The 25,830-nt window shown below is 37.4% G+C and overlaps 3 protein-coding genes across 3 annotated transcripts in view; all 3 read right to left on the reverse strand.

Moving 5' to 3' along the window:
• Positions 1–978: 978 nt before the first annotated feature.
• On the reverse strand, positions 979–3,033 carry DEFB134 (defensin beta 134). Its single transcript, XM_017540491.2, has 2 exons — positions 2,915–3,033; positions 979–1,173 (listed from the first exon to the last, which is right to left on the reverse strand). The coding sequence occupies exons 1-2, from the start codon at positions 2,970–2,972 to the stop codon at positions 1,031–1,033; spliced, it is 201 nt and encodes a 66-aa protein (XP_017395980.1). The 5' UTR covers positions 2,973–3,033; the 3' UTR covers positions 979–1,030.
• A 5,881-nt stretch (positions 3,034–8,914) lies between these two features.
• Positions 8,915–20,139, reverse strand: DEFB131B (defensin beta 131B). Its single transcript, XM_037742660.1, has 4 exons — positions 20,130–20,139; positions 19,368–19,459; positions 17,810–17,903; positions 8,915–9,069 (listed from the first exon to the last, which is right to left on the reverse strand). Exons 1-4 carry the CDS (start codon positions 20,137–20,139, stop codon positions 8,915–8,917), a joined length of 351 nt encoding a protein of 116 aa, XP_037598588.1.
• Positions 20,140–21,408: 1,269 nt separating this feature from the next.
• The window catches only part of DEFB130B (defensin beta 130B), a 5,468-nt gene continuing 1,046 nt past the window's right edge, over positions 21,409–25,830 (reverse strand). The window contains exon 2 of the mRNA XM_017540492.1: positions 21,409–21,590. Coding sequence (XP_017395981.1) covers positions 21,409–21,590 — 182 coding nt within the window. The remainder of the gene's footprint in view (positions 21,591–25,830) is intronic.

The raw sequence follows: 25,830 nt of genomic DNA on the forward strand, positions 1-25,830 counted from the left end.
CCCATCACAAGATGTCCTCTCTTCTTCTGTTTCAAAGGAACTTCAGGGCCAGATTCAGTCCAGACTTGGGCCAGCCTGTAGTTAAGACCTACCTCTGTGAATTACATGAGAGATGTACAGGGTTGTCAGGGGCCATGGCAAATCTGCTTCTCTACAGATGGGAGGTTCACAGAAATGGGAAATGGGAAGCTGAAGAGAAGGTAGGACAGGACTTAGGTGTCAAAAGATGTTTCTCTTGAAGCCTCTCTAAATAATAAGAATATCCTCTCTGTGATTCGAGGAAGAAACAGGTGCTGATGAGCACACTGGACATCCCTTTGAAGTGAGAAAATATCTTCTACATTGTTTTTGTGAAAAACCTAGATCTTTTAAAGAAGCCTATAGCTCAGCTCTTTAAATTTAAGACTATAAGAGTCTGCTGGCTTATAAAAATGCTAAAACCCAGTAGTTGTGTACAGAGTCCAGCTTGTCTATAGAGACCCCCACCCAGGTGGTGCTGGGAATTAAGAAGCAGATACCCAGAGAGAACAGCAAAGTGGGTCTATCCGGAGGGTCAACAGCCTACTGAGCTGAGAGCCTCAGGGGCTGACAGCATCCCGGGTTAAGGGCCTCGAGCAGACTCTGACCCACGCATTTATTCTCTTTGAACAGCTGATTATTATCAACAAACAGATGTTTGGTATTTTCTCATAACATAAAAATATACCAGGTAGGCAGCTGGTGCCCACTTACCAGTGATCACAAACTAAAAAGTATTCTCCATGAGGGAGCCACGGGGCAGGGTGGGTCAGATGGCCCGAGATTAAAGCATCGTTTTAACAGGTGAATGATATTTTTCCTTGCCATCGTTCTTCTTAGCAAACAATCTTCTCTATCCTACGCTCAGAATTTCAAAGCAATCATACATTTAGCATTTCTCAACAGTTGTGGACACATCATCGTGTCACAGTTTGATCTACATTCCCTGGTTTTGTGAAAGATGGCAGAACCAAGGGCCTTCAAGATTGTGGCAATTCACTGGTTTCTCATGTCAGGGTGGAGGATTTCCTGTGACACAGCACTCCAGCTGAAACTTACAGTAGGCAACGATCATTTCACTCTGATAGCACTCAAGTCTGCAGATGCCATTCTTATAGCATTTCGTGTGCATTTCTGATGATAGTGGATTTAGACCTGGAAGGAAAATGAATAGAAAGATAACTCACTACAGGCCTTTTTGGACCATAAAATTACTGGTCCCTCAGTTTTTATCCAACTGGGTTCCAAGGAGATTTGGTCATAATAATGGATTCTGTAACTGAAAAAATTAATTAGTGGTATGGCTGAATTGTGTCACCCCAAAATTCATATGCTGAAACCCTAACCCCTGATGTGATTATCTTTGGAGATAGGGCATTCAGAGAGTAATATAAGGTAAATGAGGTCATAATGGTGGAACCCTAATCCGATAAGATTGATAGCTAATCCAATAGGATTTATGGTCTTATTAGTGAAGGTCACAACAGAAAGATGGCCATTCACAAGCTTGGAAGCAAGCTGTTATCAGAAATGGAATCAGCTAGCACCTTGATCATGGATTTCCCATCTTCGAGAACTATGAGAAAATAAATTTTGTCTAAGCCACACAGTCTGTGGAATTTTGTTATGGCAGCTCAAGCTGACTAAAACAACTAATAACTTGGAAGCTGCCCTGAATTGGTCAGTGAATATGATCCAAACAATCAAGCTAGCTATTCACATAGTCATTCACTCATTATTTATTATTTAAGTAACTACTCATTATTATTCATAAACTAATCTTTATAAATCATGTGCATCAAGGACTGTTGGGGTACAGATCTGAGTATGACATAGACCTTAATCTCAGTGAATTTTCAGTCTAGACAAAAAGAGAAGAAATACAGAATTTGTCTGGGAGAGGAAAAATCATGACAAGTGCAATGACGTATTTGCAACATGGAATGGTCTTGTCGTTTGGAGCAGGGTGAAATCAATTCTGAAGATTTGAGAAGTCTCAATGGATGAAGCTCAAGGAATCTGTAGAAATTTTGAGCAAACACATACCCTGACTGAGTCATAATGCCCTGGAGGATAATCATCCTACAGGGACAAGAAGGGATCATTGTTACTTAGTTGGCAAGACAGAAGCCCAAGAGGACAGTCTGTAACACTTTTGAGAAGATGAAACATAATGGTCTATAAAATGAGACAAGAAATTTCTATGGAAATGACAAGTTAGGAGAATGCAAAAGGAATTGAAGGGAATGTTGTACACTAGATGGGTTTCTTTGTCTGGAGCCCACAAATCCATTGCCATAAACCATAGTGGATTTGGTCCCAACAACAACCAATGGAGTCACAAATAGTAAATTAACTATAAGAAATTTATAGTATATTAGAAAATTAACAAATTGTGTTATCATTATTTGCTGGTTTTGACTATTATACTTAGATACATTCTTGAATTAGAGGCAAAATAACAATAGCAAAACAGGGTGGGCGTTACTGATGAAAATACAGTGACAGGTCTCACGAGCCAGGTACTTTGCATATTACATACAGACATTCCATACGTGATCTGATCTAATCCTTGTAAGGCTCTTCATTTCCATTTTTCAAATGAAGAAACTAAGGCTCATGGATGCTCATCAGTTCAGCCAAAAAAGAAAAAAAAAAAAAAAACAAAAAAGGAAACTAAGGCTCAGAGAAGGCCAGACCTTTGTCCAAAGTTACGCAGTTAAGAAGTTGGAGAGCCAGATTCAAGCCCAGGTCTTGCTGACATCAAAACTGGCTGATGCCTTTTTCTATTTGAAAATTCAAGGGTCCATGGTGGGAGTCTGTTTATAGGGTTGTTTAGTGGAATTGTTCTTCTATATGAAGCTCCCCTGCCCCCCTCAAAATCTGCCAGTTTTACCTGTCAGCACTGGATCCCAAAGGAAAAGAAAGAGAAACACAATGAGGAGAGGCTTCATGGCTGGGAGCTTCTGTTGAGGAGGCTAATGGCAGGGTCTGATATTGGCTGTCAGAGAATAGAGAGGAAGAAGTTGAACACACACTCCTGTACAAACCTCCCAGGTCTGGGTTATGGCCCGCTTCAGGTAGATACGCTACACTGAACACCCCCGAGGCAGCGGTGTTCGCAATGCTCATCTGAGGACAAAAATGGACAGCCCTTTCCTGTTTAACAGATTTTCCTATTGACAAAGACACTGTTCTTCCATCTGGGTTTTCCAAAAGTACTCATGGAGGCCTGAGAACTACGTGCTCTTACTTTTTTTAAATGAATAAAATTAAAATTTCATAAGCTTTTGTTACAACAAAAATTTAAAGCTAATTTTAGAAAATTGGTAAAATATTGAACATGACAAAGATGGACAAGTTACACTTTAACTTCATCTCTCAGAGACGAACCGTGTGTTTCTTAAGAAAGTTTATCTGTGCTTAGTTTGTTGTTTAATATTTTGTTTTACATAGTTATAAACAATATTCTTAGATATCCTGGTTTTGTAACTTGATACATACTATATATCAGTGGCAATATAAACTTTATAAATACTATTTTTAAATGTTGCACAATATTTCATCAGGGTCATTTAAAATAATTGTCACTGTTTTAAAAACATTTTTATTGAAGTGTAAATGACATACAATAAACTTCAAATACTAAAGTGTGCCATTGGATAAGTTTTGCCATATCTACACTTTTGTGAAACCATCATCAGGTTCGAACTCATAAACGTATCCATTCCCCGTTTTTTCATGTCTTTTGTAATACTCCCGTCCTGATTCTCTTTCACCTCCCCGTCTCCAGGCAACAACTTTTTTGCTGACACTGTAGATTACTTTGTATTTTCTTGGAATTGCACGTGAATAGAATCATATATTCTAATATATTCTATACTCTTTCTTGTTGGGTTTCTTTTACTTGGCATAATTATTTGAGACTAATCCTTGCTATAATATGAATTAATTATTCATTCCTCTTCACTGCTAAGTACCATTGCATGGATATACATCTATGTGTTTATTCAGTCACCTATTGATGGACGTTTGATTATTTCCAGTTTTTGGCTATTGTAAATAAAGCTGCTATGGACATTCATGTACAAGTCGTGGTGTGGATATAAGTTTTCATTTCTCTTTTGCAAATATTGAGGAGCAGAAAAGCTGGGTCATAGCTGAATGCTGTCATCAAGAGACGCATCTTACATGCAATGATATTCATAGACTCAAAGTAAAGGGATGGAGAAAGATCTAGCAAGCAAATGGAAAACAAAGAGAACAGTGGTTGCTATTCTTATTTCAGAGAAAACAGACTTTAAAGCAAAAATGATCAAAAAGGAGAAAGAAAGGCATTACATAATGATAAAGGGTTCAATTCAAAAAGAAGACTTAATAAACGCGGTGGGATCCTGGCTCAGTGTCTGGTTCACTTAGGCTTTGGAGATAAAGAGGGGAGATCTGTGCATCATTTGAAAACAGGTTTGTGGTTCACCAGCATACCAGCTTTTTCCTTCTGTCCACACATATTCCCCTAGGGTCACAGGGTGCTCTGGGATTAGAAAATGGAGAAGTACAGTACGCTCCATGCTGGGACTAGACAGCTCTTTCTTCTACGTCCTGGGTTTGCTATTTCTTTAGGGTCATCATGCTACTCTCATCTTCCTGATCTGTGGATGTTCTGCAACTGCCATATTCTCAGCTGCAATTGAAATGTCCCTGTCTGACCCTCAGCCTTACAGATTCAATATGCAGCCTTTCCAAATGGTCATCCTAATAAACAGAAATGTATTCTAGCAACAGTGGGAGATATAAAAGGAAGCAGCTGCTGTATCCTCTGTGAAGAGACGGTCCTCTTTCCCATTACACATTTTCAGAGCACCCATTACTTTTTCCCATAACACTTGTCACAATTGTAACTATATAGATTGTTTGTGTCTCTGTGATTAGACTCTAAGATCCGAGGACAGATTCCATGACTGTCTTATTTATCACTGTACACCAGTAGTGGCTCAGAATCTAGCAGGTTGTCAGTGCCAAAGTATATTTGTTGAATAAATAAATGAACTCTGGATGTTAAGTTTATACTTTAACTTTACAATATATAGTAGTTCTCCCTTATTCATGGGGTTATGTTCCAAGGCCCCCAGTAGATGCTTGAAACAGTGGATAGTACTGAACTCTATATATACTGTGCTTTTTTTCTACCCATGGAGACCTATGATATAGTTTAACATATAAATTTGGCACAGTAAGATTTTAATAGCAATACCTAATAATAAAATAGAATTATAACAATATGCTATAATAACAATACTGTAAAAGTTATGTGAATATGAACTCTTGCCTCCCCCAAAATATCTCATTGTGCTGTACCTACTCTTCTTGTGCTGAAGTAAGATGATAAAATGCCTATGTGATGAGATGAGGTGAGGAGAGTGACACAGGCATTGGGCCACAGCATTAGGATACTACTAATCTTCTGACCATACGTCGGAAGGAGGATTGTCTGTTTTGGGTGATCCTGGGCCACTGAGCCATGATGATGTCAGTGGCTGGATCTCAGAAGCAGGTGATTTCCATGATGAATGCTCAGGTGGTATTTACAGTGTGAATACATTGGATGAAGGGATGATTCACATTCTGGGTATGTGGAGCTGTGTGGTGCAGATTTTGTGTACATACTCAGAACAGTATGCAATTTAGAACTTAGGAATTGAATTGTTTATTTCTAGAATTTTTTATTTAATATTTTGGACTGTGGTTGACTGTAACTAATTGGAACTGTGGATGGGTGGAAAACTACTGCAAATATATTCCTAACAACTGGTGTTTGCAGTGCTTTCTGGCATCAAGGACTGTACTAAGTATTTTTTAAATATTGCCTCACTTAATCTCACAAATGCTCTCTTAACTGAACATTTTCACCATACACATTTTCAAGATGTTGAAACAGAGATTTGAGTAATTCTGATATCATACATCTGGGACTAAGAAGTCTTACAGAGATTCTAGAACCCAAATTTATTAACCCTCTTCTATATCGTCTTCTGGGTTAGAGGTTCTGAAATAAAGCAAAAATTCTAGTTTGAATCTAATCTGGGCCAGCCAGGTGGAATTTGTAGATGGCAGGAACTGGGGTGCTAGAGCTTATGCTAAGGAAGTGACACTGAAAAAGCCTTTTTTCTAACAGACACCTTGGGATGCAAAGTGCCAAGGCATCAGCAATGCGTGGTGCCACTTCTACAGCAGCAGTGAGAGGTAACACCAGCGCTTCCGCTACCAACAGGGCATTACCACTTGCAGGGAGAAAAAAAAGACAAGAAAAATGGTGGGTGCCACATATTGGGACTCATCTGAGACATGATGCGAGACTTTTTAGAAAGAATTTGAGGTGGGGTGGGACTGGGCTTTCCGCAGTAGTACAAGAGAAATGCTATTTTGTGGCCCTTATTGTGACTTACTTATAACTTAAGGAGGACAAAGCCTGAACACAGTTTACAGGACGTTGGAAGTCGCCTGCTGCGTATGCCCATGAGTGAGTACCAACCTGAATGCAAAGTCTCACTTTGAGGGAATCGCCAGCCACTGATCTTGCAGGTTATCTTTAGGCTGAAGCCTCCCTTAGTCAGGAAAAAGAAAACTGAAGGATCCTGGCATGTAGAAGGACCTAGTGGACAGAAAACGAAAAGTCGTTCAATTATAAAGGACACAATTTGTGCTTCGTCTATACAATTATTAAATTCTTTGGCAGGTTGCTTATTTATATACATTTCTTATAACAGAAATGGAGCTCTTACAAGGTAAGGCTCCCGTGTGATTCACCTTTGTAAATTTTTGTGCAGGGTTCTGTTTGCCCCTCTACCTCCACCCTCCTGCCGTCCTCATCCTACTCTCTAAAAGGACCATTTAGCTTTTCAGTTGCCTTTTAAATCAGCAAATACTTCTCACCAAAATCATCTTGATATGAGAGCTTCCTTATGAATTATTCTTGTCTCCTTGCATTAGCTATCTATTGCTGGGTAACACATTAGCCCCCAAATTTAGCAACTTAAAGTAATAAACATGTATGAATTCAGTTTCTTTGTGTGAAGAATCTTGGCATGGCTTAAGTGAGTGCCTCCAGGCTCAAAGTCGCCCACAGGACTGCCATCGAGGTGTGGGCTGGGTCTTCAGTTTTGCCTGCAAACTTAACCAGGGGAGGAGTCGCTTTCCCACATTAGTTCCTCTTTTCTTACACAGGTTTTCCCAGCATGGGAGGAGGGCAGTAATAGAGTTATTATATGATTCAGACCAGAATAAAAGTGGTAAGCAAGGAGTGTTCCCACCTGGTGACCCAGTTTCTGCTTGAGTACCAGCGACAACCAATGTACCAAAGAATGGGCCTCGCCCAAAGAGGATACAGTTTTGTTGAAAATAAGAATGAGACACAACTCAGCAGTTGTATCTAGGTTAGTGACAGAAGATCAGATGAGAATGAAGGTGTTTTGGTAATGGTAACATAATTAAGGCTCTCCCAGATACCTCATCACTGCTTACCTCTTTTGGAACTTAAAAATAACTTGGGGAAGATATGATCAACTATGAATTGACTAAGTTTAAGTGTCTGTGACCAGGCAAAATAAGGTTCTAGTAGGGATTCAGTTAATTTATAGAAAAGGAAAATTATCCTTTTTTTTTTTTTTTTTTGAAATGGAGTCTTGCTGTCTTGCCAGGCTGGAGTGCAATGGCGTGATCTAGGCTCACTGCAACCTCCACCTTCTGGGTTCAAGTGATTCTCTTGCCTCAGCCTCCCGAGTAGCTAGGACTACAGGTGTCCGCCACCATGTCCAACTAATTTTTTATTTTTAGTAGAGATGGGGTTTCACCATGTAGACCAGGATGGTCTTGATCTCTTGAACTCATGATCTGCCCACCTGGGCCTCCCAAAGTGCTGGAATTACAGGCATGAGCCACCGTGCCCAACCAAAAATTATACTTTTGTAAATATACCTAGTAAACGGACATATCCCTTACATGACTAAAACCCTCTTATGCCAAAACATTTCTTTATTGACTCTCCCCACATTCCCAACCTGCTTTCTCTTCTGGCCTCTCTAGCTTTGTGAGTTATATTGGCATCCATCTTTTTATTAGCTTTGAAATCTCAATTATCGTTCATGCCTTTTCAGCATATCATATGGCCAATAAATCCTGCCACTATTAATTCTGAAATTCACCTTGTGTCTCTTCTTTCTTTTTAGTTCTCACTACTAGTGTTCAAGTCCTAGATTACTAGAATAGAATAACGTTGCATTCATAGATTGTGTTTACATAAAATTATATATCTCATAACCTGAAAAATATATCTTATTTTCAAAACCACATAAAATTTGAACAAATATGAACTCTATCTTAGACAACAAAGAATAATTCAATAAAACCCCAAAAGAAATAGGATGGATCAAATTCTTGAGTTCTATGAAATTATAGCTAACATTTATGTAATGTCTATAATAGGATCAAGTGCTGTTTAAGAACTTCAGGTATACTAATCCATACAATCCTAACGATACCACAATGTGGGTACTTATTGCTATCCCATTTTATAAATAAGGAAACTGAGATAGACAGAAAATAAATAACTTGCCCAAATTCGAACAGTTAATCAGTGGTGGGGCTGGGAAACAGGACTATGGATGAAAAAACAATGTGGTTGTGGATGTAAACTAAGAAAGTGAATGTTCAAATGCACAAATGAAAATAGAGTGTAAGCATTTATAAAATGTATATTTATTTTCACCTGACCATCTAAACATGCAATTTATAATACATTATTTTTTATCCGTCATGTTCATTATTTATAGATAAGAGAGTTTAAGACATTTTTAGTTGTTTTTCCTCCTGGAGTCTGAAGAAGTTGCAGTTAGAATTTTCACCACTTCGTTTGTCCCACAAATTTTGTTTTCTTCACTCTGCAGCAGATGTTGTTGTCAGGGCAGTATCTCATTGCATATTCATCAGCGTCGCACTTCAGTTTGCAATGATAATATTTTCCATGACATCGAATATTAAAAGAGGAGCTTCTGGCTTTAAAAAGAGATGACAAACGATATGACACAATATCACTTGTTATAGATTTTTTTCTTGTTTTTCTTTTTCCATTCCTAATTCAATACTTGTTATTTTTAAATGTCTGAAATGTTTTATAATAAATTAAATACATTAAAGAACTTTCCCAGAAAAACAAAAACAACAACAAAAGAAGGCAAGAGAAAAAGTAGACATGCTGAATAAAGACAAATGATGATTTCTCCTATTAAGAGAGTAGATAAACGAGGCAGTAGCTGGAAGTGGGCAGAATTTTAAATGATAACTATTATCACATGTTTCTGCCTAGAAGGAATTATCCAGCTTGGGGGTGGGTAGAGATTCATAATGCAGGAAATAATGTTTAATTTCTGGAGTTAAATTCTTAAAAACATCATTGGGGTTGGAATCTAGTGTAAATGGAGGGGCTGGCCTGGAATCAGAGTGGAGAGAGGTAGATTATGGATAAAGATAAAACTAAGTGCAGAGATATGGCAGTGGAAAAATGAAAAAGGTATCTTTGGTTCCTTCTCTGTTCTTGGTGAAATGAAAAAAAAGAAAAATCCTTAATTGAGAGTGAGAAGGGGTCAGACGGAGTTGAGTCATAGTTCTGGCTTCCCAGTGCATTCAGGCTCAAGGCCAGGTCTCCTTCACGGAGGAAGTTCCTGAGATACGCGCAGGAGCCTAGAACCCACAATCCCCCACTTTGGTACCATTTCTTCCTTTCTCTTTTTGTTCCATGGGCAGTTCCTTCCAGAGTTTCACTCTTTGCTGCAAGAGAAACCACCAAACTAACTTTTATAGTAATAATTTTCTTACTTTAAAAATAGTTTTATGACCTAAGTTTTTATCCTTAGACACTATGGGTAAGATTTTCCGCGTTAACATTTTTGATATTCCCTTTAAACCTACCAGTCCTTCCCAAATCCTTTTTACAATTTATAAGTTAAAGCAATCGCCATGACCAACATCATGAAAGTTTCCCCTTATGTTTTCTTCCGTAAGTTTTACAGTCTCGGGTGATATTTTAAAATCTGTAGTTCATTTCGAGTTGCTTTTCATGTGTGGTGTAAGATGCAGGCCCAGTTTTATTCTTTTGCATCTGAATATTCAGTTTTCCCAGTACTGTGTATTGAAGAAACCATCTTTTCTCCATTATATATTCTTCACATGTTTGTTGAAAGCCAGTTGACTGCAAATGCGTGGGTTTATTTCTGGGCTCTCTATTCTATTCATTCCACTGGCCTATATTTCTCTCTTTATGCCTGTAGCATACGGTTTTGATTACTCTATTTTAATAATACATTTTGAAATTAGAAAACGTGATGCCCCTAGCTTTGTTTTCCTTGTTCATTGTTTTGGCTATTTGGGGTCCTTTGGGGTTTCAAATGACTTTTAAGATTGTTGGGGTCCTTTATGGTTTCATATAAATTTTAAGATTGTTTTTTCTATTTATGTCAAGAGTGCCATTAGGATTTTGATAAGGATTGTACATAATCTATAAATTTCTTTGAATAGTATGGACATTTTAATAATATGAAGCCTTCCAATTCATGAACATAGGATGCCTTTCTACTGATTTGTGTCATCTTTAATTTCTTTTGTGAACTTTTGCAGTTTTTAGTGTACCAGTCTTTCATCTTCTTAGTTAAGTTGATTCTTAAGTAGCTCATTTTTTGTTGCTATTATGAATGGGATTTTCCTTAATTGCTTTGCAGTTGCTTGTTGTTAGAGCTGTAGAAACGCAACTGATACTTGTATGTTGATTTTATATCCTGCAACTTAATAATTTTGGGGGGGTGAAGTTTAGGATTTTCTACAAAAAAGATTATGTAATTTGGAAATAGATAATTTTACTCATTTCCCCCCCTTTCCCAGTTTGGATGCCATTTATTCCATTTTCTTGCCCAACTGTCCTTGCTAGAACTTCTAGTACCATGTTAAATAAAAGTGGGAAGAAGGGGCGCTTTTGCCTTGTTCCTGATCTTAGAAGAAACATTTTCAGTTTTTCACCATTGAGTATGACTGAAGAAATTCTTTTTACTTTTATTGTAAGGTAGGACTATCAGTGACAAACTCTGTTTTTGTTTACCTAAGAAAATAATACAGTTTTACTTTAATTTAAAGGGTAGGCTGGGTGTGGTGGCTTGAACCTGTAATCCTGGCACTTAGGGAGGCCCAGGTGGGTGGATCACCTGAGGTCAGGAGTTTGAGACCAGCCTGGCCAACATGGTGAAAGCCTGTCTCTACTAAAAATATAAAAATTAGCCAGGTGTGGTGGTCGCTGGCTGAGGCACGAGATTGCTTGAACCCAGGAGGAGTAGGCTGCAGGGACCTGAAGTCACTGCCACTGAACTCCCATCTGGGTGACAAAGTGAGACTCTGTCTCAGAAAAAAAAAAAAAAAGACAATTTGCTAGAGAGTTTTAAGATAGTGTTTTGTTGGTGTTGGTGTTTTTTATTATTTTAAATATTTCACTTCCCTCTCTTTTTGCTTCTGTGGTTTAAGAGAAGACGGATGTAATTCTTATCTGTGGTTGTTCATAGATAAAGATTTTTTCCTCTTCTGGCTTCTTTTAAGATTTTATTTTTGTCTTTGATTTTCTAAAGTTTCAATGTAATATGCCTATGCTTAAATTTTTTGTATTTATCTTGTTTGGGTATTCTTTCAGCTTCTTGGATATGTGGATTTTGTTTATCTTCAATTCTGGGGAAATCTCAGTCATAATTTCTTTAAACATTTCTTCTGTTCCTTTTTTTCTCCTCCCCCTAATACTTCATTACACATATATTGTTTCTATTGTAATTGGCCTAAATTTATTAAGTATTCTGCTCATTTTCATTCTTTTTTTCTTTGCTTTTAAGTTTTGGAAGTTGCTATTTAAACTTCTTTAAGCTCATTGATTCTTTCCTTGATCATATCAGCCTATTGATGAATTCATGGTTATGGGCTAACCAGTGTTCCCCCAAAATTTATATCTTGAAGTCCCAATCCTTAGTATCTCAGAATGTAACCATATTTGAAGATAAGATTTTTTAAAGTAATGATAAAGTTAAAATGAAACTCCTAGGGTAGGGCCCTCCTACAATATGATTGATATCCTTATTAGAAGAGGAAGAGACACCAGGAACACATGTGCACAGAGAAAATGCCATCAGAGGGCATGGCAAGAAGGCAACCAGCTGCAAGTCAAGACAGGCCTCAGGAGAAACCAAATGTGCTGACATCTTGATCATAGACTTACAACTTCCAGAACTGTGAGAAAATAAATTCTTGTTATTTAAGGTACCCATTCTGTGGTACTTTGTTATGATAACCCTATAGCAATGCAAGAATGACCCAATACATCTATATTGGACAAAATTGACTTTTAGTGAAAAAAACATAAAAAGAGACAAAGAATGCCATCATATAATGATAAAGGGCCAATTCAGCAAGAGGGTATAACAATTTGAAATATGTATATATATGCATATATATATATATATATATACACACACACACCCAATAGTGGAATCCTTAGATATATTAAAAATGTCATTAGTGCTAAAGAGAGAGGTAGACCTCAACACAGTAATAACTGAGGGTTTCGACACCCCACTTCCTGTATTGAACAGATCATCTAGGTAGAAAGTTAACAAATAAACATCAGACTTAATCAATCTGTACCATAGACCAAATTGACCTAACAAACATTTACAGAACATTTCATCAATAGCTGTGGAATACACATTCTTCTCAGCATCACATAGAATATTCTCCAGGATAGACCATATGTTTGGGCACAAAATAAGTTTCAACAAATTTTGAAAAATCAACATTATATCAAGTATATTCTAGACAAAAATGGAAAAGAATTATAAATAGATAAAAAGGAGAACTTTGGAAACTGTACAAATACATGGAAATTAAACAATATGTTCTGAACAACCATGAGTCAACTGAAAAACTAAGAAGAAAATAACAAAATTTCTTGAAACAAATGCAAATGAAAACACAACATGCCAAAACCTTTGGAATACAACAAAAACAGTGCTAAGAGAAACTTTTAGATTATAAACAACCTACTATGTACCTCTAAGAACTAGAAAAACAAGAAAAAGTGAAATCCAAATTTAGTAAAAGGAAAGAAATAATAAAAATCAGAGCAGAACGAAGTGAATTAGAGATTTAAAAATGCAAGCAATCTATGAAACAAAAAGTTGGTTTTTAAAAGAGATAAACTTTATAAAAACCACTTGCTAGACTAACCAAGAACAAAAGAGAGAATGCCAATTAAATAACATCAGAAATAAAAAAGGAAACACTACAACTGATATGAAAGAAACAAGATGGATCATTAGAGACTGCTATGAACAACTATATGCTGACACACTGGAAAAACTAGAAGAAATTGATAAATTCCTGCACACATATAGCCTACCTAGATTAAACCAGGAAAAAAAATAGAAAACCTGAACACCCCAATAATGAGTAACAAGACTGAATCAGCAATAAAAAGCATCTTAGCCAAGAAAAGCCCAGGAACAGGTGGTTTTACTGCTTAATTTTACTAAACTTTTAAAGAACACCATTTTTTTCAACTATTTCAAAAAATTGAAGAGACAGGAATTCTTCCTAACTTATTCAATGAGAACAAAGACGCCCAAACCAGACAAGGGAACACAAAAAACAGAAGTAACGACCAATATTCCTGATTAACATAGATGCAAAAATTCTCAACAAAATACTAGCAAGTGATAGCCAGTAGCATATTGAAAATATAATACACCAAGATCAATTGTGATTTATCTCAGGGGTACAAGAGTAGTTGAACATATGCAGATTAATAAATATGATCAACACATCATCAGCATAAAGGACAAAAAACATATGATCATCTCAAAAGCTGCAGAAAAAAGATTTGATAAAATTCAACATTGCTGGGCCGGGCGCGGTGGCTCACGCCTGTAATCCCAGCACTTTGGGAGGCCGAGGCGGGTGGATCACGAGGTCAAGAGATCGAGACCATCCTGGTCAACACGGTGAAACCCCGTCTCTACTGAAAATACAAAAAATCAGCTGGGCATGGTGGCACGTGCCTGTAATCCCAGCTACTCAGGAGGCTGAGACAGGAGAATTGCCTGAACCCAGGAGGCGGAGGTTGCGGTGAGCCGAGATCGCGCCATTGCACTCCAGCCTGGGTAACAAGAGCGAAACTCCGTCCCCCCACAAAAAAAAAAAAAAAAAAAATTCAACATCGCTTCATGTTAAAAACTCTCGCTAAAGTAGGCATAAAAAGAACATACCTAGGCTGGGCACAGTGGCTCACATCTGTAATCCTAGCACTTGGGAGGCCTAGGTGGGTGGATCACAAGGTCAGGAGTTTGAGACCAGCCTGGCCAACATGGTAAACCCTTGTTTCTATTAAAAATACAAAAATTAGGCTGAGTGCAGTGGCTCATGCCTGTAATCCCAGCACTTTGGGAGGCTGAGGGGGATGGATCACCTGAGGTCAGGAGTTCAAGACCAGCCTGACCAATATGGTGAAACCCCATCTGTAAAGAAAAATAAATTTTTAAAATAAATATAATTTAAAAAATACAAAAATTAGTGGGGCGCAGTGGTGCACGCCTGTAGTCCCAGCTACCCAGGAGGCAGAGGTTGCAGTGAGCCGACACTGTGCTGCTGCACTCCAGCCTGCGCAACAGAGTGAGACTCCATCTCAAGAAAAAAAAAACATATCTCAACATAATAAAGGCCATATGTAACAAACCCACGATAATATTATACTGAAAAGTTGAAAGCCTTACTACTAAGAACTGGAACAAGACAAAGATGCTCACTTTCACCATTCCTATTCAATGTAGTATTGGAAGTCCTAGCCACAGCAATCAGGCAAGAGAAAGAAATAATGACAGCCAAACTGGAATAGAGAAAGTCAGATTGTCCCTCTTTGTCAACTACATGAGTTTAAATATAGAAAGACTTAAAGACGCTACCAAAAACTCTTAGAGCTGTAAACAAACTCAGTAAAGTTGTAGGATACAAAATCAACATGAAAAATCAGTAGCATCTGTATATACTAATAACAAACTAGCTAAAAAGAAATCAAGAAAGCAGTCCCATTTACATTAGTTACAAAAAATTACCTAGAAATAAATTTAACAGAAGACTTGAAAGATCTCTACAACACTTGATGTTGGTGGTTTGCTGATTTAACCAATTTCAGAGCTATCTGACCTTGGGACCTCTTGCTATGTATTATAATAAATTTTCTTTACTATTTTAGCCTACCGAGTCTGCGTTGCTTTTAACTTCATCCTGAAAACTTATTCAATGGAACAACATTAAAAAAAATCCCCAGAGTGAAAGAAGATATTTGCAAAACTGTGTCTAATAATAGTTTAGTATCTACAGTATGTGAATAATTCAAAACTCAACAATAAAAAGACAAATAATCCAATTTAAAAAGAGCAAAGCATTTGAATAGACAATTCTCTAGAGAAAATACACAAATGGTCAACATATACTCAGCATCATTAGTCACTGGGAAAATGCAAATAAAAAACTACAATGGAATATCACTTCACATGAACTAAGATAACTACAATAGAAAAGAAAATAGCAAGTATTAGCAAGGATGTGGAGGACTGGAACCTTTGTGCATGGTGGGGATGTAAAATTAAGGAGGTAGCTGTGGAAAAGTTTGGCAATTTCTCAACAATTAAACATAGTTACTATACAACATGACAATCCTATTCTCAGGTATATACCCAACAGAATTAAACTTATATCTACACAAAAACTTGAACATTAATGTTTATAGCAGCATCATGAATCACAGCCCCAAAGTGGAACAATCCACATGATATCAACTGATAAACAGAAGAGCAAAATCTAAAAAAATCCATACAATGAAAAACTTTTTTACCAATAGCAATAATCAGTGTAATTTTCCAAAAATAATTTTAAAATCCACCAATACGTCATAATAAAAACATATTAAACTGTGGCTTATACCTGAGATTTAGATTATTAATTTGCATATTTATCTTTTCTGAAGCACATATTACCTCAGAGCACATTTTAATATTTATTTCAAGATTCCCTAATTTATATAATTATACATAATTAAGCTTTTCCTCCATGAATGTTGGTGGTTTTTATATTTTTACTGAGATATAATTTATCATAAAATTCATTCCTTTGTAGTATTCCATCCAGTGAGTATCAGCAGATTCTTAAAATGGGATATACTGATGACTGCTGAATGAAGGAATGAAGTACAAGTATATGCCACAACATGGATGTGTCTTGAAAACATTGGGCTAAATGAAAGAAGATGGACATGAAGGGTCACATAGTTATGATTCTATTTATAGTAAATGTTCAGAATAGGAATCTAGGTAGAGGCAAAAATCAGACTAGTGGTTGCTAGAGACTGGGAGGAGGAGAGATTTCTTTTTAGGGTTATAAAAATGTGTGGAATTAGATAGTGGTGATGGGTGCACCATTTTAAGAATACACTGATGGCCACTGAATGGAACACTTTAAAGGAATAAATTTTATGGTAAATTATATCTCAATAAACATATTAAAAACCCACTAACATTCATGGAGGAAAATTATAATTATTCATTATTACATAAATAAGGGAATCTTCAATAGTGAAGTGTTATATAAATGAGGAAATCTTGAATTGTGAAGTATTAAAATGTGCTTTAGAAATTATAAATAAGCCAACTAGTAATCTAAATCTCAGGTATAAACCGCGTTTTAATATGTTTTTTTATGGAGTACTGATGAATTTTTAAATTAATTTGGGAAAGTCATACTGATTATTTAATAAATATAGTTACATAATTGGCTAATTATGTGGTTAAAAATTAAGGTGGACTCTTAAGTCTTACCATACAAAAAGTAATTTCCACATACGTTAAATGATATCGTAAGAGTTTTATTCAATTTTATTTTTATTTATTTATTTTTCATCTTACTAGCACTTTCTAGTTGGCAAGAATTTTGTTCAACTTTAAAGGAACACAGAGAGTAGGTCTCTGCCCGGGTCAGTGGTGAAAGTATCCTGTGAATCAAGGATTACGGTGGGACACCCACCTCTTCACTTCCAGCCCTTCTTCTAGTCATCATTTGCTTTTCATTCTTGCAGTTCTTTAAATTTCCTGTATTCTGTGTGCATCCTCTCACCATCTTTTGATCAAACACAACTCTCAAGTAAGTTTATTTTTTATTTATTATCATTATTTTTTTGAGACAGGGATTTACTCTACTGCCCAGGCTGGGTGCAGTGGCACGACCTAAACTCAACGCAGCCTTGACTTCCCAGGTTCAAGCGATCCTCCTGCCTGAGCTTCCTGAGTAGCCAGAATCGCAAGCACGCACCACTACACCAGGCTATTTTTTTGGTATATTTTTGTAGAGATGGGGTTTCGCCCTGTTCCCCCTCCAGCGACTGGTCTAGAACTCCTGAGCTCAAGTGATCCACCCACCTCAAACTCCCAAAATGCTGGGATTACAGACATAAGCCACTGTGACCGGCCTCAAGTGAATTTATAATAGGTTAAATCGCTGCAATGAACCACCTTATTGATGTCTTTAATATCAACTCTTCAATCCTCTGAGCAGCCTTCATGGTACAATAAGATCTGCCCATGTCTAATTTATTTTCAGACTCTTGAAATACCTTCCATTTTCTTTACTTGTAATTTTAGAACTTTGGAATAAAAAGTTTCTATCTTACCTGGAGGAATTATGGACAACAAGGCAAGGACTCCAAAGATAAAAACAAGACCCTCATGGTTGAATAGGTAAAGCAGGTTAGAGAGAATCAGTGGCTGAGGTGAAGAGGACTTCTGTGTACATTTAGTCCTCTGAAGAGATGAGTTGCTGAATGATTGTTGAACCTTCCAGGAGCAAGAACATTTCTATGCTTCAGTGAGAATTTATATCAGGAGACAGCATGCAATCATCATGACTATCAGTCATTCAAAGTACATTTATCAAATCTCAACAGAGTGCGGGCAAAGGTAGCAGAAAGGACAGCCATGGCAAAGGCAGGAGAGAGACTCTGTTGAAATATCAGCATTGTCTCATGCATTCTGGAGGAATTGTAAAAGTGAAAGAAGCAGTTATACAGGAAAAGCATTCCTTTTATTTTTTCTGATAAGAAGAAAAAGCACATGATACAACAGCATGCCTATTTATTAATATTTTTGGCACTGTGTATTCGCATCCTTCACCAGTGGCATTAGATTTGAAATTGTAAACAGGCTAGTAAGATATAGAAAAGATTTCATTTGATTATCTTTCTGTCCAATCAACTGAATGAGATCAACTACTTTTTACACTGAAATCTAAGTGAATACAAATTCTTTACACATCAGTTATATGTAATATGAGAGGAATAAAAGAAACACGAGTGGTCCTTAGAGAACCTACGATACACGTGGGAAAGCAAATAACATGTACAAAGCAATGGCAATGCAACATGAGCATATTTCTGACAAAGAGGTGCAAATTACAACTTAGACACTAAGGAAATGAACATAAACCCCAGAATATGTTGGGTGGCCTAGGGAATGCTTAAAGAGGGTATGAGCAAACTTTATTTATTTATTTAGAGACAGAGTCTCACTCTGTTGCCCAGGCTGGAGTGCAGTGATGTGATCTCGGCTCACTGCAACATCTACCTCATGGGTTCAAGCAATTCTCCTGCCTCAGCCTCCCGAGTAGCTGGGACTACAGGTGCACACCTCCATGCCTGGCTAATTTTTGTATCTTTACTAGAGATGGGGTCTTGCCATGTTGGCCAGGCCAGTCTCAAACTCCTGGCCTCAAGTGATCTGTTGCTTCGGCCTCCCAAAGTGCTGGGATTACAGGCGTGAGTCACCACGTCCGGCCAGAATATCAGCCTCAGAAACTGCAAAGTACATGCACATTCCTGGTCTTACTTGATCTTCGTGGCTTTCTAGATGGTCTCACTACGGTGAAGGAACTTTTCTCAGTACCAAAAAGGAAGTTCTCTTTCTGCCACGGCTTCTTCAGGGTGCTACTTCCATAATACTTCAGAGTTTCAGTGAATGGAACATGTGGTTACTTTATTTAATCAGGCATTCCCTGCCTTTGGAGACTTTGAAAATGACATGTTAAGTTGAATCAGGAATGGGGAGGCCTTGGAAGAGGCAAACTTCACAAGTCTAAGTCTAAGGAGGGCCAATGAGGGGCATGAAAGCTCTGGGGATGTTTTTCCCTAAACCTCCATTCAGGTCCTTTCTCCTGAGCTGTAGGGGCAGTGGTACCTGGGCACAAGCCTCTGCCGGCACCCTAGAAACACAAAGGGGGATTTTAGGGTCGTCGTGCTGGTTATTGCTATTGCTGACTGTTCCATTTACTGAAACCAGAATGGCTGAGAATCACTGGCATCTCTGATCAAGAATCCAGAATTGACTGATTTTTTCTCACCAATCTGAGAAGTCTTTCCTTCTTGATCATGAGAAAAGCTTTGGAAATACAGTTCACATTACAAAGCAACAGACTTTATGAGAACAAATAATTGAAATCCTTTATGGAACACTAAGGGCAGAATTTTCTCTGCTTGATATATTCTATGAACTTTGTTTGCCAGCCTGATATAGGTTTGCACCAACCTAATAGATTTGGAGCCAGGAGACAGGTTTGGAATGCTTCCCAGGAAGCCCAAGAACATTGTGTAATCCACGGGCTGGTGATCAGGGATATCAAAGAAGGGTCACAGGAAGGCTCACTGCATTCTGGGAGTGGGCCAGTAGGTACAAGAGGGGCATTGAAAGATGGCTTAGATTGCAGACGGCTTCAGTAAAAAAAGATAGAGTGCTCTGACAAATGCCTTTCCTTAAAAGAACACCAAGAAGGAGAGCAGACAGCTGTCAAATATAAGCTGTCACAGTAGAGGAAGAAAGGAGGCAATTTACCATTAGATAGTTAAATCTGACCTAGAAATTATTGCGTTTTATTGCACATAGCGCTCCAGGAAGGTGCCAGATTTTCAATAAATAATTTATAACCAAATATTCATTGTTTACCTTCCTTCATTTGGATTCTAATACCTTGGGCTTTAACATAGAGATTGAAGACATTCAATCTTTGAACTTCGATTTATGCCTAGGCATTTTAAAAGGAAATTTTTCCTTTTTAGTATTTTGATATAGGAGGGTATTTATGACTTTAAAAATCCCTTACTGTCATTAATTATCAGAGAATCTCTAATGTGCTATACTGAATAATGCAGTGGCACATAACTTAAGATGACAAAGAAGATATGAATTTTCAGCTTTGGGTACAGTGTACCTGGTAAAAAATTGTATTAGTGTGTTATTCTGAGATTAGCTTAGAATCTGATCTCAGAGTAATACGCTGTTCATGCGTGATTCCGAGAAGATATAGAAAAAGCGATGACTATCACTGAAGAAACAGATCCACGAAGATGCAATTAGAGTTATTTTAATAGACTCCTGATGTCTCCTCTGCATAGGGAGATAACCCACCCTCCCCGCTCCCCGATGGACTGACTATAAGCTTTGTGGTTAAAAAAACACAAACTCTTGAATTTTGTTTGTGAGGTAATTTGCTCTCATTCTAGATTTTTTCCATGTTTGTGGCACTCATGCCATGTCGTACTCCTGGTATCCTTCCTGCCCTTTAATTTTCTTGGCCTGAAAATGGAGTTATCTGACAGTTTGGGAAGAACTAACCAGGCATGCTGACTTAGCAGCTCTTCAGCTCTACAGCTCCCCCTAGTGAGCCTACTCCTACAAAGCAGGTCTTCTTTTCTATTTCTCTAGGGGCAGAGGGCAGCAGAGGGGAGACCTGCTTCAAGTACTGGAATGACTGGAATGGTCATGTGCCTAATTCTCAGGTGCCATGTTAGCAAGGTGGCATCATTAGCAGATGTTAACCCATGTTATCTAAGTAGGTCTCTATTAGTAATGGAAATGATATTTGTTCAGAACCAGATGAGGAAGAAGGCTGACTTTCCACTTCAAATAATCAAACACTGCCTACTGCGACTGCATATTCTTATAGTTTTATATGTTTAACATTTTTATCTTTATATTTTTCTTAGAAACTTACATTTTTTTATAAACACCTGTAGGGTATGAAATTCCTCTATTATTTATTCTTAGAGTTCTTAAAAGGCTTGAATGTGCATCAAGAAGAAATGCTCCAGGAGTCAGTCAGTACATGTGGGATTAGGACAACATTTATTTCCAGTCAATGAAGAATAAGAAATTATGTTAAACAGAAGTCTGCAAAATTTATCCACCAATTCTGGAGTTCAAAGGGCTTAAAGTTTGCTCCCACCTAAGGAGATTTTCCTTTGGGAACTGGAGTTGGATAGGGCTCAAGTATCCACCACCTTCTACAACATTTTTTTTCTTCACTACATGTACCAATGGTATCATCTAGTGTGCTGCATCTGGCGTCTCTGCACACCCCTTTCAAAGCAATACACTGTTTTTGTCCTGGAATAACGCCAGTCTTTCCTACACAGGAAGAGATTTAGGAACGTCATTAATTCACTGTTGGAAATGTACATAAAACAATAAACCCCCAGAAGAATGCCTTTGGGATAGAAAAGAAAACATTATCTATAAAAAAGGATCAGACACATAGACAAAAATGGTGCCTTTTTATGGGAGGGGAGCTAAGATTGCAGATTATATACACCTTGAAGGAAATAGGCAAATTTCTAAAAACCTTTAAAGGGATTGTCCTCCCTTAGAGCAGTACATTTGGAAACGTGTGGAAACATTTGTTCTTGCCGCCGTGACTAGGGAAGGTGTCATTGGTATTTAGTGGGTAAAGCACAGAATTACTGAATTTTTCACCTAAGGAATTGTCTCGCACCAAACACCAACAAGGCCCCCCTAGGGAACAGTTTCAAAAAAAGTATGTCCTTCCACCTTCCCTTCTGTGTCTACATCATTCTTATCAAATGGTGCAGGGTTGCATCTTTAGCTCCTTTTAAAGAAAGCCTATCAATCCTTTAGATTTTATGTAAACTAATTTCCCCATTTCAGGACTATGTAAGAAATACCTTTCCTATGTTGCTCAGTGCCTCATAAATAAATAGACAGACAGACAGACAGACAGACAGACAGATAGACAGATAAGATACTTGGAGAGAATTACTCACAGAGCTAAAAGGTATTTTCCCTTAAGTGTATTCACATTTTCTCTTATTCATTTGGTTGTTGAGAAGCATATGGCTATGGGTGTGCTCTAACTCAGTGGTTTCCTCTATGCTTACTCTCCTTTCTCTTGCTTCTCAGCACAACCATAGTTTATTTTTCCTACTGTGGATCACAGCAGATGTCATATAAGAAAAACACTTTTGCTTATGTTCATTAACAGACATTGGTTCCTGAACCATCCTATTAACACACCTGGATCTTATTTTTGCTATCCTGTAACATTCTACCTCTTGCTTCTTTGCTTCTGCAGTTTGACTAATAGTTTGATGGCCTTTTCAGCTCTGAATCTTTTTGTTGTAGTTTGTTATTGTTTTGTATTTAAACTAGGCTATCCTTATTATTTCTCTATTTTGTATAAATAGATCCAAAGCCAGAAAAACCAATGCAGGCTTTGGAACTGAGTGCTCATAACCTGTGCAAGATTGTCTTCCACCCTTGTTAGAAGCTTCAACCTAGTAAAGTCTGGTATTATGCTCTACTATCAGATGAGCAGTCTGTAAACTCAGGGTTTCTATGCAGCAAGAGAATGTCCTGATGGGGGAGTTGGATAATATCTGGTAATACTACCTCTTTTTTTCCCCAAGACTATTGTGGAAGAGGAAGTGGCTGCCTTTCAGAGAGAGACTTGAAGTCTCACCAGCCAGTTATGGAAGGTGCTGGCTTAACTGCATTTTGCAGTTGGTTAAACAGAAACTCCCATTTCCTCCTCCCTCCCCAGTCCCTAGCAACCACCATTCTACCACCTGTTTCCATGGGTTTGACTATTTTAGGTACCTCATATAAGTGGAATCATGCAGTATTTGTCTTCTGTGACTGGCTTATTTAGTGTAATGTCATCCAGGTTCATCCATGTTGTCACATACGGCAGAAAATCTCCTTGGTTTCCCCAATATATAATCAGAAGATTTTGAGAAAAAAATCTGACAGAAATCAGAGTTATCATTTTTGTGTGCATATCCACACCTATGGATTGATAAAAACAGCAACATTGACCCAGATTAAAGAGATTTGATTTTAGCTGCAATGTTGCTACTATGTGATCGTAGTAAAATCACATTCTGTATCTGTACATGGGTTCTATTATCTAAAATGAAAACAATTACCATTAGATTTTATTTTAATTTGAAATCATTACCATCATATAATTTCATATCAGATGTCACCACAAGTGTGTCTGACTTCAGTTGTACCTTCTAACCAATTGCATCTTCTGAGAACCAAAGGAGAATTGCACAAGCTCCTTCAGAAGCAGGCAATCATATGTGAGGTAGGTCTCAACATGTCCACAGAGTAGGTTAAGATCAAACAATTGAGTAGCTTTGATTGCATTTAAAAGAGTATCGGAACTGGAACGGACAAGAGAGCCCTCTCTCACCATCCTAATCAATATAGTACTGGAAGTATGAGACAGAGCAATCAGCCTTTTGAAACAAAAGACATCTAAATAGGAAAATAAGTCAAATTGCCTCTTTTTATTGATGATATGATTTTACACTTAAGGCATCCTAAAGACTGTGCCAAAGGGATCCTAGACCTGAGAGTCAACTTTAGTAAAGTTTCAGGAGGATGCAAAATCAATGTACAAAAATCAGTAGCTTTTTTATAAACCAATAATGTTCAACCTGAGAGCCAAGTCAACAATGCAATCCCATTTATAATAGCCACACAAAAAATCAAATGCCCATGGAGACATTTAACCAAGGAAGTGAAAGATCTTTACAAGGGATACTACAAAACACTGTTGAAAGAAATCACAGATGACACAAGCAGAAAAACATGCCCTGTTCTGGATTGGCAGAATAAATATTATGACAATGGTCATACTGCCCAAAGCAATTTATTCAGTGCTATTCCTATCAAACTACCAATGACATTTTTCACAGAATAGAAAAAAGCTATTCTAAAATTCATATGAAGCCAAAGTATAGCTCAGGTAACCAAAATAATCCTAAGCAAAAAGAACAACACTGGAGGCATCATCCTACTTGACTTCAAATTATATTACAAGGCTACAGTAACTAAAACGGCATGGGACTGGTATAAAAGCAGACACATGGAACTTTGAAACAGAATAGAGAACCCAGAAATAAAGCTGCACATTATCTGCTCTTTGACAAAATTGACAAAAATAAGCAACCGAATAAAGGACTCCCTGTTCAATAAAGGGTGCTGGGATAGCTGGCTAGCCACATGCAGAAGAATAAAACTGGATGCCTATCTTTCACCAAAAAATTAATTCAAGATGGATTAAAGATTTAAATGTAAACCTCAAACCGTAAGGATTGTAGAAGAAAACCTAAGAAATACTATTCTAGATATTGGCCTTGGGGAATAATTTATGACTAAGTGTTCAAAAGCAATTGCAACAAAAACAAAAATTGACAAGTGGAGCCAAATTAAGCTAAAGAGGTTCTGCAGAGAAAAATAAACTATTAACAGAGTAAACAGCAAACTACAGAATGGGAGAAAATATTTGCTAACCATGCATCTGACAAAAATCTAATATCTAGAATCTATGGGAAATGTACATAAACAAGCAAAAAGCAAATAACTCCACTAAAAAGTGGGAAAAAGACATCAAAGACACAAACAGACACTTCTCAAAAGAGGACATAGAAGCAGTAAGTAAACAGGAAAAATAGAACATCATTAATCACTAGAGAAATGCAAATCAAAACCGCAATGAGAACCGTCCCACACCAGTGAGAATGGCTATTATTAAAAGTCAAAAAGTAGCAGATGCAGATGAGGCTTGGAGAAAAGAATGCACATACACTGTTGGTGGGAATGTAAATTAGTTCAACCACTGTGGAAAGCAGTCTGAAGATTTCTCAAAGAACTTAAAACAGAGCTACCATTCAACCCAGCAATCCCATTACTGGGTATATTGTCCAGAAGAAAATAAATCATTCTACCCCAAACATACATGCACTCCTATATTATCACAAAACTACTCACAATAGTAAAGACAAAGAATCAACCTAGGTGCCCATCAATGGTGGATTGGTTAAAGAAAATGTGGCACATATATGCTATGGAATACTATGCAGACATAAAAAAGAACAAACCCATATCCTTTGCAGCAACATAGATGCAGCTGGAGGTATAATCCCAAGCAAATTAATACAGAATAGAAAACCAAATACTGCATGTTCTCACTTATAAGTGGAAGCTAAACATTGGATACTTATGGACATACAGATGAGTCTACACTGGACACTACTAGAGTGGGGAGGGAGGGGAACAAAGATTGAAAAACTGACTATTTGGTACTATGGTCGCTACCTGGGTGATGGGATCATCATCATATTCACAGCACACATTATACCAACCTAACAAACCTGCACATGTACCTGAATCTACAATATAAGTTGAAATTATTTTCAAAAAGAATCTCAGAGGTAAAGCATGGAAGAGATCTTTGTTCATTGACCACTTTCATTTTGAGTGATATGAACATCCCACTATTTTTTTTTTTTTTTTTTTTTTTTTTTTTTTTTTTTTTTTTTTTTTTTTTTTTTTTTTTTTT

Source organism: Cebus imitator, unplaced genomic scaffold (genome assembly GCF_001604975.1).
Source record: "Cebus imitator isolate Cc_AM_T3 unplaced genomic scaffold, Cebus_imitator-1.0 Scaffold125, whole genome shotgun sequence".
NCBI lineage: Eukaryota > Metazoa > Chordata > Mammalia > Primates > Cebidae > Cebus > Cebus imitator.